The 19,907-nt window shown below is 35.7% G+C and overlaps 3 protein-coding genes across 8 annotated transcripts in view; 2 read left to right on the top strand and 1 right to left on the bottom strand.

The window, feature by feature from the left end:
* The window catches only part of slc44a5a (solute carrier family 44 member 5a), a 258,230-nt gene extending 256,174 nt beyond the window's left edge, over positions 1-2,056 (top strand). For both annotated transcript variants that reach the window (XM_073920123.1, XM_073920125.1), the window contains one exon: positions 1,844-2,056. In XM_073920123.1, the coding sequence (XP_073776224.1) occupies positions 1,844-2,001 (158 nt within the window). In that variant the 3' untranslated portion in view covers positions 2,002-2,056. The remainder of the gene's footprint in view (positions 1-1,843) is intronic.
* Positions 1-19,907, top strand: part of LOC137487670 (uncharacterized) — a 579,101-nt gene that overhangs the window by 123,914 nt on the left and 435,280 nt on the right. The gene's annotated exons all lie outside the window — the stretch shown is intronic.
* lhx8a (LIM homeobox 8a) lies at positions 2,872-7,250 on the bottom strand. 3 transcript variants are annotated; one of them, XM_073913373.1, is made up of 8 exons: positions 6,230-6,414; positions 5,991-6,131; positions 5,409-5,530; positions 4,748-4,968; positions 4,461-4,564; positions 4,282-4,377; positions 3,509-3,692; positions 2,872-3,329 (listed from the first exon to the last, which is right to left on the bottom strand). In XM_073913373.1, the coding sequence occupies exons 1-8, from the start codon at positions 6,278-6,280 to the stop codon at positions 3,253-3,255; spliced, it is 996 nt and encodes a 331-aa protein (XP_073769474.1). In that variant the 5' UTR covers positions 6,281-6,414; the 3' UTR covers positions 2,872-3,252.

Genomic DNA, 19,907 nt, shown 5'->3' with positions numbered 1-19,907 from the left:
CGCAAAATATGGAAAACTGCAATTTACAGATATTTTTTTTTACAATCTGGGCATCCGATGACCCATTTAAATGAATATTTTTTCTTTAAAAATAATAAATACTCATACTCACTTAATATTCAGAATAAACAAAAAAGAAGAAATAAAGGTTCCAGTGATTCCTTAAAATAAAAGACCAATGGGATATTTTTTGTGGAGTTTGACCTAAAAAATAAGTGTCAATGCTAAGTCTATTGCATATTATTTTTATCCATGCAGTTTTTTTTTTATTTTTATTTTATCATTTTATGTATCTGCATATGAATTACTGAAAGTGTAAAACAGAAAGCAAAATAATCCTGACTCTGTTTACCATGGATTTTAGTATAATGTGGAAAAATAAATGATAAACATGCTTTTAGATTACGTTCCTTAAAAGCAGGTTTTAGAACAACTGGTATGCCTCATACTACTTAAAGTCATGGTTAAAGTGCATAGCAACTCAGTGTTTTTTTTTTTTTTTTTTTTTAAGAAATGGAACAAGTGGACATTAATTTTTGCAGTTACATTAACATCATATTAAGCTCTTGATTCACTCGTACTAAACCTGCATCACAATATAGCACAGAAGAGGCTTAAAAACATGTTAAATCAAGTATGTGAGTTATTTTAAGGCATTATTCTGCTTTCTCTGAACTACATGTGGTGTGGATTTCTTTAGACCCATATCACAGAACATCGAGAAATGTACAGTAAATGTATCAATTTTAGTCTTCCAAATCAGTATTTCCATTTCAATGAAACATTCCTCTGAATATTACACCAGAGGTGTTCATTAATAATTAATGGTGAATATTACTGAATGTCTTTTACAAAATGCAAACAGTGGTTTAATTACATGTAAATAATGAACACATTCACTAATGTACATGTGTGTCTATGTAAAACCCACATTTATGAATGCATGTCAGTTTTCCCAGCTCAAAATATAAGATAGATGGTTAACAAAACCCTTAAGGGTTATGCGTAATCAGCAAAGGGCTTTCATAATATCTTATTTTCTGTGTACTTGAAGTGATTGTGTTATATCTGGCTGAGAGAAGGACAGTCACTGTAGAAAAATAGTATGTTTCTAAATGCTTCCATCAAGATCAGCAAGTGACATTCAGTGAAGCACTTCAACTTTTCTTGTAACCATTTATTTCCTGAGAAAGCTTAAAGAACTAAATAGTTTTTGTAGCTGTCTCCATTTATTTTTGAAAGATTTAAGAATAGTCTGAAACGTGAAAGAACTGTCCTTCTTGAAAATGTCAGGAGACATTTAAAGTGGGTTTATTTGTACCATGATATACAAGTGCTAACATTTTATAATCCCTGATGAAAAATGTTTTGTAACTTTTAGGAGCTGTAACTATTGTATTTGTACTTTTTGTACCACAAAATGAAATTGTGATTTTTTTATATTTAAATAAAACCATTTAAAGGATACTGAAATTTCTCAGCTCCATTTTGCAATTTCTCACGAAGCCATTTTTCATCTGCGCTTGTCAAACAATACAGCACAGCTGTGATTAATCTCTCACTAATAAACATTATTTCTCACGACCAATTCCCTCTATTAAACTGCCATTGAAATGCATTAAAACTTCATCACCACCGATTTTTCAGAAATGTGTTTTGTGGATCTCTCACCAAAAACCATTAGCTGGCTATACGCTTAACCCTATACGGTGATATTTTAAGAGTAACGAATGCATTCAAGAAACAAAACACCCGAGTTAACGGAAAATGCCTCCAACTTTGGGATAAGTTAAACAAAGCCGTTTAACCCCACACATACACAATCATCCTTGTCTACTTACAGCTCTAGACTTGGAGAAAAATGATGGCTCAACTGCTCGGCCGTTTTACACAACCAACACGCTGAGAAAGATCCTCAAGAAGAGAAGACTCGCAAGACGACTGGCAATTGGAAATGAACGACCGTCTTACAAAATTAACCAGGTTCTTATAAATTATTAGATTGTTTTACTTGAGAATTGCGTTGGTTTGTATTGTAATAAAATATTTAACTCATTGTTACGCACTGCATTTCTACAAAAGCTGTCAATTTTCTGACTATTAAAGATCATTTGGTGCGTGCACATACCCTTGTTTTTAGTGACACAGGTGGGCGTTAAGTGAACTGCAGTTAGAAAATGTATGTTCGTGCTCGCTAACACGAAACGCAGTGACTCGTTGCTCACAAAATGCTTTCATTCTTTGATTAATAGAACAAAACGCGTAAATAACTTTGCAAAATTATTCTGAGCACCCAGTGCACACTGCGCAGAAATTTGGCAGGAAATCGATGAGGTAAGTAAATGAAAGGACATTCAGGACATCCACATTAATCGTTTTGAATTAACCCCTTTGTGTTGTTTGACAAACTAATTGTACAGCTCAAAATGACACTGAGGCATAGATTGTTCAGAAATATGAAAATAGCATGCACTTAACATATCTAAAAAAAAATTAAAAAAATAAAAACTTCCTTTGAAACGTTAAATCCAAGTAATTTCATTAAATCATGGAAAATCACATTAGTTACAACCCATTCACACATTAGCAATTAAAAAATAAAAAATAAGTTAAATAACCATAACCAAATTCAATTAAGGCAGACTAACAAAAGGTTATTTGCGAAATGCAATGAAAGTTAAAGAAAATTCTTAAGCATTATTAAAACCAAGCAATTAAATGTGGGACATTTGTAGTAAAGAAACTATTTTAGTAATACGCATTCAGTGACCCATCTAGTTTAAGAATGTGAAAAATCCTTGCTCCTATAAATAACGAAAATTTAAACCTCAATTCAATCATTAATCAAATAAAGCCAAACAACCACTTTAATTTCATCAACACTAGTGGAAAAATTAAATTTATTGCCTTTTCTTCAGCTTCCAATTTTCTTTAGATCCACCACACAACAAACCAAAAATGTGTTGACTAAACCAGAAACTAAGAAATCCATGGTAGATTTATTTTAAAACAAAGTGCTCAGTCACATACAAGAAATAAATTAAACACCATTTATTCCATCACTATATAGATAATATAATATATATTAAACAAAAACTTCAGACTCTCACAATTAAGCTGAAACGTTTTTTTCGATCTTTGCAAATCCTTCAGTAAGTGCCCATGAAAGAAAGAAGCATGGGTCTTGTTCAAGACTCAGTCAATATTTCCTCATGCTGTCCTCTGACCTGACGGTGGGTCTGCAGTGAAGTCTCAGGCATGGCTGATGGGCAGCTGTGTCATCGAGTGCGGCAGGAGTGGCTGCAGCACCAGGGAAGTGGGAGAGTGGACTGAAGAGGCAAAAAAAAAAAAAAAAAAAAAAAAAAAAATCATAAAGTCATTAAGACGCGTTTAAGTTCAAAATAAACATTAAAATAAATCAGTTTTACTAATTATACAAAATGCATGACCCCTAATGAAAAATTAATGCTATCAAAGCTGCATATGCTGAATCCAAGAAAACCTGTACCGTCCATGTAGGAGTGTAGTGCAGTCAGCATTGGTGTGTCCACAGGGGCAAAAGCAGTGTACTGAAGTTCATCTATTAGTGGAGGAGAGAGATGGGCCGACTGCAGTGATGACACTGGTGCAGCTGAAGAGTGGTTCGGGCTGACATGCTTCTTATGACGAGCTCGACAGTTTTGGAACCAAACCTGGGTGGCAGAGAGATGATCAACATAGGTAGAAAATAGAAGGGGGGGTGGGGGGCAACAAACTGTTAAAATGTTAAATTAAAGGGTATTGTCTCCCTTGGGTTACCGGGAATTTTTATGAAAGGCATTTTTATTGCTCAAACATGAAAACTATTGCAATCGTTACATTTTTACTCAAAGAACTGCATTAACTTTTGGGGTTACAAATTGGAACATTTAAGAAAGTTTAAACTAAAATAAACAATTTAGCTTGCCATATTTTAGTTTAACAGATTTACAATTATATATAATAATTATTATAGGAAATAATTTACTGACCATTCAGATCACAATGCACAAACTGCTAGATTGAATTATTTAATTCAAAATGAAGTCCGTTACCCAATAAAATGAAGCTAAGACAATTAAAAGAAAATGAATAACACTTGCCTATTTTTCCCAGTTTAGTAAACTTTTATGAAGTTCTTCAGATATTTGTAAAACTTTTACGTAAATAAATAAAATCATTCTTGGGACAACAATTCAAATAAAAAAAGAAATTTAAAATCTCATGCAGAAAATTAAATAAATTTTGGAAGAACTGTTTTACCTGAATTACCCTTCGGCTAAGACCAGTCCTTTCTGCCAACTTTTGTAAAGTCTGAGCATCTGGATTGTTGTCCTGAGCAAACTGGGCTTGCATCACCTTCATTTAAAAAAATACAAATTTTAAAAATGTCAAGCAGCCAGTCTTTTAAATACTTTTAAAGAAAAATATGCTGTATTAACCTGTAACTGGTCAGCTGTAAAACTTGTGCGTGCCCTCTTGGCCGGTTTAGGCTGATTTACTTCCTGCTCTGAGGGAACAGCTCCCTCCACATTCACTCCTTTTCCTGGAGCAAACCACAAAATGAAAAAGTGAATGAGAAAAAAATTATTTTAACCCAATCCGTTGTTTCACAGGAACTGAATGAATGCAAATGTGATAAACATTCAGTGTTCTTTGTAAAACGTCAGGTACTAGATATCCTCTGAAAATTTCAACACTTGAAATAAAAATCCAGGCAGCTTCTAACCATTCTCCATGGCACGCTTCAGGTTGTCCAACATGCAGTCATAGTGGACACGACACAAAACCCTCTCATCCACCAGGGCAAACTCTTCTCCTGTAGACAGCTGCCTCTTGCAGGAGAAGCAAGCAAAACATGCCAGGTGGTAGGTGTTTCCTTTTGCTCTGCGAACCCAGTCGTTTGAATGGATGTTTCTGCCACAGTGAGCGCAACGTGTTCCGTATTTCCTGTATGAAACAAATCTTTGATAAGAACTTCCATTTTTTAAAAGGTAAACAAGCTTTTGTGCTGCTTCTTTTCAGTGAGGTTAACACCGGTTGTTTGGTGTATGGATACGGAACTGCAGGAAAAACCACAGAGATGGAATGAAAACATTGGTTGACTATTGTCCATTTTCCATTTTAAGGGGAAAAACAGTGAGGGAAAGTATGCAATGTAATGACTGTTGTGGAAACACTACAGAAAAATAACAGCTGTAATTTCTAGACTTTAACGAACAGTCACTTAAGAAAATCAAAAAGCATGACCAATTTGAAATGCTTTATTGTAAATATGCACAAAAATTAGTATTTGATTGCAGTCCAACAGCAGCCTGACCCTTTTATGAAACAAACAAAGTAGGCACTTTTCTTTTTCCTCAATCTAGTAAAAAATAATAATAATTTACCTGAAGTAATCCAGTTTACAAAATATCTCCTTTTCTTTTATATAACAGCTGATGTGTCTGCCCAGAGATGTTTGGCACACGCTGCAGGACAGGCATCTCACGTGCCAGCACATGTCGTTCACCTGAGGTGGAAAAGCAACATTTTTCGGTTACAAATGTAGCTAATATTTACGTAAATAAAAGATTCGCTTACTGGCTTTATCTTATTAAACACTAGGGAATGCCCATTGGGGTAAAGTTGGTTTTATATTCTCACATTCATACGGTTTCAATATAATTTCAGAAAAGTATTACTTATAAAATCTAAATGGGGAAATCATATTGGCAGCCAATGACTACCAAAGTACAGTATTATTCACGGTCAATTAAACAATGCTAATGATGCTTTTAAGTCATAGGCTATATGCATGCCATTTCTGACCGAACATTCAAATTAGCGTGGTAAACAATACGGGGTCAGTTAAAATAAACGAATGTGCAAATATAAAACTAACTTTACCTCAATGAAAAAGTCTGGCGGGCAATTTAGTACCTTAATAGTAGTGTAAAATAGTTATTGACGTGTTAAAATGTAATACGTACCTTGAGGAGATATTTATCTACAATCTCAGTTCCGCAACTGGTACATATGGCTTTCTTTGTCATGGTATGAGGTGAAGAGCTTGGCGACAAAGACAACGACGACGAACACGATACCTCTTCAAACAGGTCTTGAGTTTTAGCCTAAAAACGATAATAAAAAACATTAATGTAATAAATAATAAACAATTAAATATTGAAGGAAGCCGAATGCGTCGTTTGATAAACATCAGGCCAGTGACCTTCTTAAATTGTATGGCCTTTCCAAAGCCGTTAATATAAATAGACAACATGTAGGCGCCAGCTTCAGAAATCCGTCCAAAGAGTCATGGTTATTAAATATCACAGCATGTATCACCTGAGGTGTGCAGAGGACTGACCCTCCACAGCTAGCGGGCATGTCGAGAGGAGCAGCTCTGAGAGACACAGTGCACGGCAGCGCTGCCGCCTTTTAACCTCCGGGCCGAGCTACCCGTTAACGACCACTCGCCGTTTACCATGACAACCTCTAACTATAGCGAGAGGAGACACCGAAAAACACCGGCGATTCTGAACGCAAGGCGTCATCCTTTTCAAGTGCTCAAAGTCCTCAGGTAATATTGACCGTTTTATGTCGCATTCAAGAGTAGTAGCCTGTTGGTAATTGTTTTTTTCTGCTTTCCAAACTCAGACATTTTTTAAGCATGTTAACTAAATCCAAACTCCTAAAAAGCGACTGTCTCTGTGGAAAAAAAGAAGAAACAATTCCACATCGCGTAATTTATAATAATTGCGCACAGGCGTTGCCCGAGGCACAGCTGAAGATGGTCCGTAATTCAGAGTTGACGGCTGCTGACAAACAAGGATAAATAATAGTTTAACGTGATGAAAAATAAAACACAGTGTGCCTGCATTGTTTATTATGGAAGATGAATATATTCAGATTATTTTTATCTTTGAAAATCCTACAAAACATGCAGCCCCAGGAGATCACCTCAGTAGCCTAGGTTATTTATTATAATAAAACAATAAACAATTATTTTTATTAATAATAATAATAAAGAAAACAAATAAAACATTTTAAACGTGTTACTTACAGTGTTCTTGCTTGGGCTCTCTTTCGATGTGGTTTGTTCATTTTTCCAGTACATTGTCCAGTATGACAGGCTATATCCACTCTCAGATCTCCTGTACAGAGAGAATTAATCCATATAGGTGCTGCTGCCGCTGCTGCTGAACGCACGTCGCGACCATGTTTTAACTCAAACTTTTGTTTTCCTCCGTGAGGGTGGAACTTTTCCTCATGTTCTCATTCCTCTGGCCGCACCTCCCTGTCACATTTACACACGCCTATCAGTTGAGGAGTCAGCTCAGTTGCGTGAAAAAAAGATCCATAAACAAACTGTAAGCACCGTCATATTTGTTAAATCAAGAATGCAAGTTTTGCTGACGTTTTGAAACCGACTTTTAGGATTGGTTACAATAGTCTACACATCTTAAATAGGCCTAATGCTACATAGTTATGAATGATGATGAATATTAGGCCTATAGGTATCATTAATAATAATAATAATAATTTAAGATGGTAGATAATTTATAGAAACTAGAACAATATTTTAAAAATTAGAATCTTGTTTTTGCTATGAAATACCCTCAATGCCGTTTAAACCCCAGGAGAATGTGCCTGACATGTTAAAAAAATATTGATAACAATGTAGCAAAGTCAACCTTTTGCTTCAATGTAGCTAATTACCGCGTTTGCCCTGTTATTTTACGGGTTTGTTTTCCAATATAGCCTACTGCGCTTAGTTAAATTGTCTGGGTTTGAAAAATATTTATAGGCTATTGTAATTTAAGATGATCAAAACACTTAAATGTTGCAAAAAAAAAAAATAAGTAGGCTATTACATCGTGACATTTCAATAAATAAATAAAAAATTGAATAATAATAAATATTTCACGTTTCATATAAACACTAAATTAATTGTCGGTATAGCAAATACGAGTTTGTTTATTTTGATAGTTTTCTAATGCATTTAATTTATTTTTAATCTCATGCTAATTACCTGGCTGACTTTAAATGTCTATTTCAAACAAGTCAGCGAGCAATGTGAGTTTAACACGTTTTAGTTTGAAAAATGCTTAAAAAAACCGACATAGCCTAATCCTGGTATTTGAAAAGAAGAAAAAAATGTTCTTAATGAAGAAATTATTTTTTTTCACCGAAGTCGCATGACAGCTTTCTGCTGAATCGATGCATGCAGCCTAAATATTTGTTTGCATATATTTTTCAGAAGTATTTTAGCTGACTAATTTAGGCTATACATCAATCATGTCATCGCACATTGTAAGAAAGTGTATAGTGTTTAATGATCTTTTAAATTCAAGCCCAACGCTTTGACAGAATTTCAGTCCGCAGCTCACATATACCTGCATTTGAACAGACGCTGACGTCTTAATTACAAGAGCAATAATATCAGCTTCCACTTGGATTATTTTTTGGCTCTGTGGACTGGTTTGTTTGACGAAGAGGATGTAAGGCAGTCTGGGATATGTGAGAGGTGTCAGTCAAGTCAAAACGCGTGACCTTTTTTCTTTGACTTTCTGTTAAGATTTTAATATATATTTCCTCTCCGGGGAGACTTTCGTTTTTTTTTTTTTTTTGCGAGCTCGCTGTCAAATATCTTTGTGCGATTTAGCTATTTTTGTACAAGTCTTTTTGATATGGCCGCTGACAGAGAAATAATATCATTATTTTTGTTGTATTTGTTAGAATATGTATTACATCACCGGCTAAAATAATGCTGTCATTCATCCTTTTTTTATTCTTCAGCGTTCGTCTTATCTCTCAAATTTTTTGAAGGGCTTTGTGTGTGTGTGTGTGTGTGTGTGTGTGTGTGTGTGTGTGTGTGTGTGTGTGTGTGTGTGTGTATGTATGTATGTATGTATGTATATATATATATATATATATATATATATATATATATATATATATATATATATATATATATTAAATCTTAGCTTAAATCTGACAGACTGATCTTCACATTGTAGTTTTTATTTGTATGTTTCTTTTAAAATATGTTTTTTAGTTGTTGGTTTCCACTTAGGAATTCATTAAATTTATTTTATTTATTTTCTGTCATATTATAATTTTTTTTTCTCTCTTTTTAGTATATATCTGTAAAATTTGTGTGGTGTGTGTGTGTGTGTGTGTGTGTGTGTGTGTGTGTGTGTGTGTGTGTGTGTGTGTGTGTGTGTGTGTGTGTGTGTGTATGTGTGTGTGTGTGTGTGTGTGTGTGTGTGTGTGTGTGTGTATTTGTGTGGGTGGGTGTGTGTGTTTTCTGCCTCATAAACATTTCTAAAATCCCAGAAGCTTTTCCATGATCTTGCAAGCCAAATGATCTTTATTTGATGTGTGTTTGTCAGGTTTTCTGTATATTCTATTACTGCTCTGTTTTGTCTCTTAAGATGGATGGAAAGATTTATTTGTGCTCATGCCCGCATGTGGTTTGAGCAATGGTCTGCAAACTAACATTCCAGTTATCTTTTCATAGCAATCAGTTCAGATCCCCTGATCCATGTTGTCTAGAAAATGTCCTTTAATACCGCAGTGTTAATTTTAAGATTATTATTTTGTTGTTGCTTTTATTTAATTTTTTATATTATTTTTATTTATTTATTATATTTTGTAGTCATTTTGACATGTTCTCAATTCAATTTACCTCCATAATTCTTCTTAACAAGATTATTAAATCTTTTATTACTATTCTAAATCTTAATATTATTCAAATGCTCATTTAAACTATTTATTTAAACAACACAAACAACACAAATCTGAAGTTGTTGTTTTTTTGAACAACTTAATTTTATGTTCAATCCAATTAAATGTATAAAAACAATTAAGTTACTTAATCGATTTGTGTTGTGACAACATAAAGAAACTGAGTGGAACCCAGCATTTTTTTACAGTGCATGCTTGCAGTTGTCACTGTAATGCATTTGAAGATGCCCTAAAAGACGTAGATCTCATCGAGAGAGAAAAGCAGCAAGCATCATTCATTAGACAACAAGAGAGCCATTGGTTTATTCATTGACTTTCATTCATGAGGTTGAGTTGTGATGGCGTTTAGGGGGGGCTGCTGTAACATGACACTGAGGGTCTGGGAGGTGAGGGGTCTCAGAGCTCCTTGACTTTGAATAAATGAGGTCTGACAGGTTGATCGGGGAGCTCTGTGGTCATGTTTCCTGACCAGATCTGCTGGCATTAAAGCTAGCAAACGCAGGAAGAAAAAGCCCCTTTGGCAGATGTGACAGCATAGCGAGTCTCCTTACCGTGCTACATGGAGACCCGTGCAGAAATGTCAGTGATAGGGCAAATAAAAGCTGTGCATCATGACTTCAGTGGTAATCCAAAAACCCTACAAGAATCTTTCATCATGCTTACTAATAGCAGAATGTTCGACTTACAGTACACTGTAAAAAAATGTTGGGTTCCACATTATCGATTTTTGTGTTAGGACAACATGAAGGAATTAAGTTTTCATTAGTTTTTAAACAGTTAGCTGAAATGAATGAACATAAAACAATTAAGTTGACCCCCCCCCCCAAATACACTCAAGAATTGTGTTGTTTCAGCTCATTTTAAATAAGTAGTTAAACCAAACATAATATTTTGAGAGGGAGCCATTTTTTATAGTATAATTAAAATAATTTCTGTTTGATATTGGCTCTTTTTAGAAGTCATCAATTGTACTCACATGTAATTTGTATCCCAGGTTTAAGCAAATTTTTATGCATGAAAAAATGGTGATGATAATAGTCATTTTATTTATTTCATATTAATATACAGATAATCTTCCATGAAGCTATTTAGTAAAATTCATACTGTGAATATATTTAAACCAATTTTTTTATTAGTAATGCGCATGGCTAAGCTCTTCATTTGGATAAGATAAGACAATTGACTATTTGTTCAGTATTTAGACTTAATTTAGAATGCACAGAATATTTAGTATTGTCTCATCGTAACAAATCAAATCATACAATAATGAATTCTAAAATACATCAAAGCTTATTTATATAACTCTCAGGTGATGTACTGTATAAATCTTAATTTGTCCAAAAAATTGATACTTATGACTAGTTTGGTCCAGGATCACATATGTATTAATCTCATGATTTGAAGGCTGGAAGTAAGAATGTCCTGCTACTTGCACAAACAAACTTGTTTATATAAATAAATAAATAAATAAATAAATAAATAAATAAGAATCAGTTTAACATCACACATTTTCTTGAAAGATTCAGCGTTTCAATTTGATTAATTAGTGAATCTTCACATGAACAGATGGTCAAAGCAACTCTTAATGAATTACATTTTGCATGAGACAAATAATTATCAAAGTAACTAAATATGTCTGATGTCTAAAAAAAATAGAGTAAATATTTTTCTTTTCGTCACTTATAAACCTCTTCCAGTTCTTTCATTTGGGGAACCCTTAGTTTAACGTTTTGTGCAGCATTTCATTAAGATACTGTAAGAATATTAAAATTGTAATTACAATCAAAAACATTAAAATCAAGTTATAGTTTAGTTAGGTCAAAGGCAATCCAATAAGAATGTAAGTCTAGATTGTTACTGACCGCAATTTCATCATATAATTTGTAACAAATCAAGTCAAAGTCAGTTGTATTGTCAGTTTAACCTCATGTACAGGACATATAGAGAATTGAAATTGCGTTACTCTCAGACCCTTGATGCATAACACATAATATTATTACAAAAAGTTGAATTGGAAGAAAATTCACAAAATCACAACTTGTAATAAATCTACCCAGCTCATACAACAATTTAACGTCATCATTTAGCTCAAGTCATCAAGTTCTATATTTGTATGGATGCCACAAAAATGTAGTTTTGTAGATTAATTTAGCACTTTGTTCCATTTATCTATACATTCCAGCCCAAAATTACTCATTCCCTTTGCAAATTCTGACTTATAAGAAAATATTCCACACTGGTGCCTCTTGTATTTGTAAAATACTTTAAAAGAAGTCTACATGATGACAACATAAAAATGCAGCCTCTGATTGGAGCTTTCTCAGTTATTTGCCTGGGCTTGAGATCAGAACAAAAAAGTTATTTATATTGAAGAAGGTGGATAATGCTTGGAGTATGGAAGGAAATATGCATCACAGCAAGCCGATACCTAAAATAATTCACAGCTGTTTAAATTTCCAGTAGTATAGTTATAGGAAATATGTTTGCTTGAAGATGTCAAAATGGCACAATATAAGAAACACAAATATTTATTAATACAGAAATTCAGTCTCTAGACTAGTCAAAAACACCTGACCTGGTTATACGGCATCAGCAGGCTATACAGTTAAAGTCAGTATTATTGGCGCCCCTGAATTATTCGCCCCCTGTTTATTTTTTTCCTCAATTTCTGTTTAACAGAGAGAAGATTTTTCAACACATTTCTAATCAAAATAATTTTAATAACTCATTTCTAATAACTGACGGATTTTATCTTTGCTATGATGACCACGAATAATATTTTACTATTTCTCAAGACACTTCTATACAGCTTAAAGTGACATTTAAAGGCTTAGCTAGGCTAATTAGGTAAACTGGGCAGGTTAGGGTAATTAGGCAAGTTATTGTATAATGATGGTTTGTTCTGTAGACTAAACAGAACAAAAAAAAAAAAAAGACAAAAAAGTTAGCTCAAAGGGGCTAATAATTTTGTCCTTAAAATGTTTTTAAAAAATAAATAAAAAAACTGCTTTTATTCTAGCCGAAACAAAACAAATAAGATTTTCTCCACGAGAAAAAAATATTAGCAGACATACTGTAAAAATTTTCTTGCTCTGTTAAATATAATTTGGGAAATATTAAAAAAGAAAAATTATAATAATACTAATAATACTTAAACTGTATATGAAAAAGAGTTTGTTTGCAAAAAATGATGACTCCATTTTCAATAATTTTGAGATATCATGTTTTTATGTTGCACATTGCAGAAATTGTCCTAAAAATATGAAAATGACTAAAACTAGAGTTTTTAGTTTTCAGAAATCATGTAGTAAATTGAGTTGCACCTCAGAAGACAAAGACGAAACGTCATGAATGCAATGCAGTGGCTTTTAGAGGCGAGAGACACCTTATGAAATCATTTATTACATTTCGTAGACCTATTGAAGAGTTCAATTCCATAATTTATAAAAAATACTGAGGAAAAAAAGTATTTAACACTTCATATATCACCCTTTTAAAATATAAGAATATTAAGTTATTGAAAAATCATTGTTCAGAGATTATGTCAAGTTTACTGGTCACACAATGGGTGGAAACATAACCAACAGATATAATACTATATTCTTACTTATTATCTGCATTGAACTGGGCTTGATGTATGATTTTTTTTTTCATAAAAATATATTAAATCAAAAAAACAAGTAAAAATGTATAGATATCTAGCTGCTTATAAACAGCAGGAGTATGTAAACAAGGTGGCAAAGAATCTGTTAAATCTTCCTCAGAGAAAAGCTGTTGCTATCAAATAAAGTTACCTCACACTTAACAGTAACCAGGGATTGATTGAATAGGCCCATTTATGGAGGGTCCACAAAGAAGATTCATGCTAACTTGTAAAAGTATTTTGTAGTATTTTTAAAATATAAAAAAATACAATATTTCATTTTGATACATTTGTGGCTGCTGTGTTTACTTTGATAGAAACCCCAAGATTTTGTCTGGTCATTGATGCCCCATTCTAGATAATCTCAGCATTGCAGTTCCCATCTGCATCTTTGTGCCGGTTGCGTGTTGATGGAGCGCAGCCCTCTGAGAAAATGGAGCTGATGACAGTTTCTCATGCAGCTAGGGGGCTCTGAGCCACAGGAAACAGAGATTACAACATCACCACCACAAGGGAAGTCCGACCCAAAATACATACACTTAAGTGTCTTTTCTCCGTGTCTCCACTGCAACTTTCGGCTCCAAGCAAATGCTTTGTTTCGTCGCCACAAAGGAGTGTCCTCACTAACAACAAGTCACTTCCAGTACAGAGTGCTGAATGAATCTGTAAATAATGTTAGGATGTTTTTAAGGTCAACATTGTTGTGCTCACGCCTATTTATATGGCCAAGCCATGTTGCTATTTGGAGCTGGTGACACTTGCGTGATTAATGCTGTGTTCGTGCGGCTCCCTTTGAAAATGATTTTCATTGCATGCAAAGCCTATCAGGAGAAATCCAAAATATGCTAAAAGTCCTCCATTGGGTTTTGACAGACATTCTTTGGCCAGACACCAGCTGGGATATCCTGATTGGCGGGTACTATTTTTGAAACCAAGTCATCTTTACCTGTCCCAGGTGAACCCCAAACCCCAGTGCTTGTCCCTCTCATATGGTGCTGCTGTCTCTTAAATTTGTGGAAAAGCTGAATGCACGAAGCCTTTAGGCTATAGTGCTTTTCATCTGTCCAGACTTAAGAAACATTGATCTGGGAAATGAATGCATTGAAATCCCCTCTGGAGAAGCAACTCTATTTAGTTACACCTCTGTTTGAACTTGAGCTCGTGCAGTCCTGCATTATCATTAATATTTAGTGCCATGAAAGCCTTCAGACCTCATGCACACTTCACTGTTGACCTTGATTTTTGTTACCTTTAATGTCTGGTGTTTGCAAGTTTTTCCTCACCACCAAATAGGACCATAACCATTGTCCCCTTCCAAAAAATTACAGCAATTTAATAATTAAAGTCAATAATTAAAGGTTCAGTAGGTGATCTGCCAGAATGCTAGCATTAGCATAATAGCTTAGAATTTTACGATCCTCCCCTGCCGTCTAAAGCCACGCCTCCTTAAGTCATGAACACGCCAACGCGCACTGATTGGATATAACACTAGATCAGTGGTGCTCAATCCTGTTCCTGGAGATCTACCTTCCTGTACAGTTTAGCTCCTACCCTGATCAAACTCACCTGAACCAATTAATTAGGACCTGAAATCCACTTGATAATTACAGACAGGTGTGTTTGATAAGGGTTGCAACTGAAATCTGCAGGAAGGTAGATCTCCAGGAACAGGATTGGCCACCCCTGCATTATCATGTCATTCACCAGTTAGAAAACTCTATGAAAACATGCACTTTATCAAGCATAGTCGTTGACAGGGCAGCGGGTGCAGGAATTATATTTTCTCAAAACTGTCACAAGCTGTCACTGTTCAAAATTGATCGAATGTGTGAATATAAATCAAACTTGACCTCAGTAAAGCTGGTTAGGCGGAAGAGCACATTTACTTATGATTTGGGTCCCACTTTATATTAAGTGTCCTTAACTACTATGTACTTACATCAAAAAAATAAATACAATGTACTTACTGTGTTTATAATGTATTTGAGAACACTTGTGGTGCTTTTGAGTTGGAATAGAGGTTGGGTTATGGACAGGTTTGTTGGCATGGGTAGGTTTAAGGGTGGGTTAAGGTGTAAGGGATGGTCAACAGTGTATTTACAAATGTAATTACAAAAGTTAATTACACATGTAATTACATACAGGTATTTAATCAAGCATAAGTACACAATAAATACATGTATTTACACAATAAGTACATTGTAACAAACTATTAATTCCTCTGTAAGTACATATTAGTTAAGGCCACTTAATATAAAGTGGGACTATGTTTTGTTACTAAACTAAATAAAAATGAAATCTGAAAAAGCAGTGCTAAAAACAGAAATATCTGGCCATTTTTTTACATTTCACTTATGTTTACTTTACCAAGACAACAAGTGACTTTTCAATTTCAATTGTTCGCTGGTACTTGTACATCGCTTGTTTTTATCTCCTTTTACACTTGAACAACTTAAAGAATGCTCAGTTCTATTTAACCGACTATATTATTGATGCTGTGAAAGGTACTCCATAAACTTGACAATAGCCAATGTTTTGCCGGTTGTTTTCAGCGGCTGAACAACACTTCCGTGCATATAAACCCATTCGTAAACAACATAGTTTTAAAACATACCTGTCTAAAAGAAATAAGTCATCCTTCAAATAATTCATAATTTCCCTCCAGCATGCAAAAGTAATTTCAATATTGATTCAGAGTTTAGAAATGTTTTGATTTAGCATTTTTGGCAGAAGCCCTTTCAGAAACAATCTTTCTTTTCATGCACACTGTAAAAGGCCACGCTGGTCTTTCAGAAAGAATTTCAGGTTAATGCAGAGTTTGCAGAATGATGTCTCTCTGTCTGCAGTAGATGCGTGGTTCATGTGTGCGCGCGAGTGACGTATCTGTCTACTTAAAGAGAATGCGCAGAAATTCAAATTTAAATTTGCTGACAGACAGTTTGAGAAATCTGTCGTAATTGAGTTATTTGTCCGTCCGACAATATTTAATTGGATAAACTTTTTTTTGTTTTATGCCTTATCCAGATTATAAAAATACATTTTGCAAATACCTGCATTGAATGAACTACATATGGGTCTACTATCCGTCAGGTTTTCTTTATTTGTTTATTCCAGGCTAAAAAGTGAATAAATAGCGACCTTCTTGCTGTGGGGCGACAGCACTACCTACTGCGCCACTGCCTCGCCCTATGTTTTTCATTTGTTTAGAAATGGCAACACGGTGGCTCAGTGGTTAGCCCTGTCGCCTGATGACAAGAAGGTTGCTGGTTAGAGTTCCGGCTTGGTCAGTTTGACATTTCTGTGTGGAGTTTGCATGTTCTCCCCATGTTCATGTGGGTTTCCTCCAGGTGCTCTGGTTTACCCTAAAGTCCAAAGACATGAGCTATAGGTGAAATGAATAATCTAAATTGGCCATAGTGTATGTGTGTGAATGAGTGTGTATGAATGTTTCCCAGGACTGGGTTGCAGGTGGAAGGGGATCCACTGTATTAACCATATACTAGATAAGTTAGCGGTTCATTCCCCTGATAAATAAAAGGACTAAGCTGAAAAGAAAATGAACTAATGATTTGTTTAGATTTCTTTTGTTTAATTCTTACTCCAGAATCTTTAAGGATGTTTTGGGAACAAATGAGACCCAACTTTTCAGCAATCCTTGGAACCAGTTTCTCTTGGTGGAGCGGTTAATGATTATTGATTATAAAACTGTCTAAGCAACTCTTGACATACCAAGACACCTCCTAAACTGGGCCACCAGTAATGATGTAGAAGGAGCGAGAGGGTTCACTTGCTGCCTGGGTGTCCAGAGCCCAAAGAGGAATGGGCTGAAAACAAAATGTTTAGTCAATATATGTTTTGCCTGCCGGACCTCCCAGTGGAGGAGGCTCTTGTTGCTGTTTGAATTGTTCACCCAACTCTTATTCAGTCAGGTTGAAAGTTAATGCTGGAGGGATGATGAGAAAGGAGAAAGGGTGATGATGTGCTTGAGATTATGGTGGTCTGTTGTTACTTTGGTTCCCTCCAGTCAATGTCTCCACACCTTAAGAGTTAGTTTGATGGCCAATAACTCCTGGTTTCTGATGTCTTTGTTTTTCCCCTCTGTGGAATGTTTCCTCAAAAAGAAGGCATGAATCTGCAGTGAAATTGAACAAATGCCACAAATCGCTGGAGTTTTCAGCTGGTAGTGTGTCGTGGCAAGTTTTGGATGGTTTACTTCCATCCATTTGGATCCCCACAGAACTGATGATGTCTGATTGCAAACGGACTCCCACTTATCAGTTTTCAGGTACAAGTGATTCTCTTTCAGCTTTTGAAGGAGCTGCAACACATGTTGGTATTGGTTAGACAGGTTCCGGGAGTAGGTGTGTATAACGTTGAGGTAGAAGATGATAAAGTGATAGAGGAAATCCATGAACACCTTAGCTGTGTCTAAATAGCACACTATACACTATGCTCTCATGCACTGTGTACTTATGCACTTACACATTCAACAGCATAGTATATGTAAGTAGTGTCATCCAAAATGGAGCACTAATGGTTTTTTGCTGAACGGAAATTCAAACAGTTTTCCTGATGACGTTTGACGGTTGCCAAATCAGTAAAATAAATGACCGAAGTATCAAACAATAGCTGCTATGAGTATAACTGTGTTCACCATCGAGAGGCGCTATAATCACTCTTGTATGAGAATTTCGCTTTACAAACCAAAATTAATAAAGTTTTAGCTCTGCTCCTTCCGCTACGTGAGCAAAGCTGCGACTGTTGAGTGCGTGAAGTGTCCATCATTACACACTTCATTATACCAGCTAAATGAGTGCATCATCCGGGTAATTAAAATGTACTTATTTTTAGAGTTTTCAGTGTAAAGATACAACTTACACTATTTATACTACAACATGGCGTAGAATAGTGCATAAGTATGCAATTAGAACAGAGGTTTCCAAACTGGGTCCTAGAGGGCCATCATAGTCTAGCTCTAATTAGACACACCTGAGCCAGCTACTGTAATCAGCTCTTACTAGTCATACTAGAAGCTTCCAGGCAGGACACTGGCCCTCCAGTATCGAGTTGGGCACTATTGGTCTAGAAGATGGAAGATGAGTTAGACAGGCCATATGGCATCAGAATGCATACGGCACCCTATACTTGTGCCCAGCAGAGGTGATGAAGCCAATGTTCTAGTTTATCTTTTGGATAGAAACAAATATGTACTGTATGTGGTCCAGTTTCATGAAGATAATAAGAAATTGAATGGTCTAGGACACTGTTTCTTAACCACATTTTTGAGGCTCTGCATATTTTCCATAGGTGCGTCCCAAATCGAATACATATGCACGTTTCTACGCCATTTTGTAATATAAGTAGTGTAAGTAGTGCTTCACACTGAAAACTCTACAAATAGTAAGTGCACTTTAATTACCTGGATGATGCACTCATTCAACCAATAACATGAAGTTTGGAATGATGGACACTGCATGCACTCAACGACTGCAGTTTTGCTTACGTAGCGAAAGGGGCGGAACAATCAGACGCACATGTTGGATAACTGTATTTTGGATCGTGCAAGCAAAATTTTCCTACGAGAGTGATTATAGTGCCTCCCGATGGTGAATGCAGTTATACTAATGGAAGGTATTATTAGGTAGTGTGGTCATTTATTTCACTAATCTGGCTTAGTCAAAGGTTTGAATTTCCGCTTAGTAAAAAAATATTAGTGTTTAATTTGGGACGACACTACATACATGAACTATGCTCTTGAGTGTGTAAGTGCATAGTGTAGTGTGCCATTTGGGACTCAGCTCATGTCTCATTAACCAAACACACCTGATCCAGATCATCAGCTCATTAGCAGAGACTGAGGGCGTACTCACACTATGTACAGTCGCCTTGACCCCCCCCCCCCCCCCAACAGCAGCAGCTTGTTTACTGAAAACAGAACAAGTTCTCTGTCTTCTTAGCTATTTCTGGGCTCATGCCATTGGTGGAATGAAGTCTTAGTCCAAGTCTTACGCCCCATTTACACGGGGCTTCAGCGTCAACGCTTGACTGAAGGCGTGTCTGAAGTTGGGGCTAAAACGATCGTCATAGAAGCGTCAGCCAATGAAATTCAGTCAGCAATAGGCCACTGTCTAGCTGGTGTATTTGCATACAGCGATCTGATTGGCTGATGCTTCCGTCGGCGCTTGAAAAGTTGAGCTAGTCCCAACTTCTGCAGCAAGCAACGTCTCTGAAGCGGCTCTGACGGATCCACAATGCAGTTCGCAATGCCTGACATCACCCATTCAAAGTGAATAGGAAGCGTTGACGCTGACATCCCGTGTGAATGGGGCATTAGTGTGCAATGATAGGGATAGGATAGGAATGCTCTGAAAACTCAAGCCATCTTTACATTTCACTGGTTTTCCAGAAGTGCCTGTTTAGAGAGGGAAGAGTGGCTATTGGTCTAGTGCAGGGATGGGCAAACTTGGTCCTGGAGGGCCAGAGTCCTGCACAGTTTAACTCCAACTCTAATCAA

Source organism: Danio rerio, chromosome 2 (genome assembly GCF_049306965.1).
Source record: "Danio rerio strain Tuebingen ecotype United States chromosome 2, GRCz12tu, whole genome shotgun sequence".
Taxonomy (NCBI): domain Eukaryota; kingdom Metazoa; phylum Chordata; class Actinopteri; order Cypriniformes; family Danionidae; genus Danio; species Danio rerio.
Note: the sequence above shows the minus strand (reverse complement) of the source record. Positions and strands in the feature narration are given on the sequence as shown.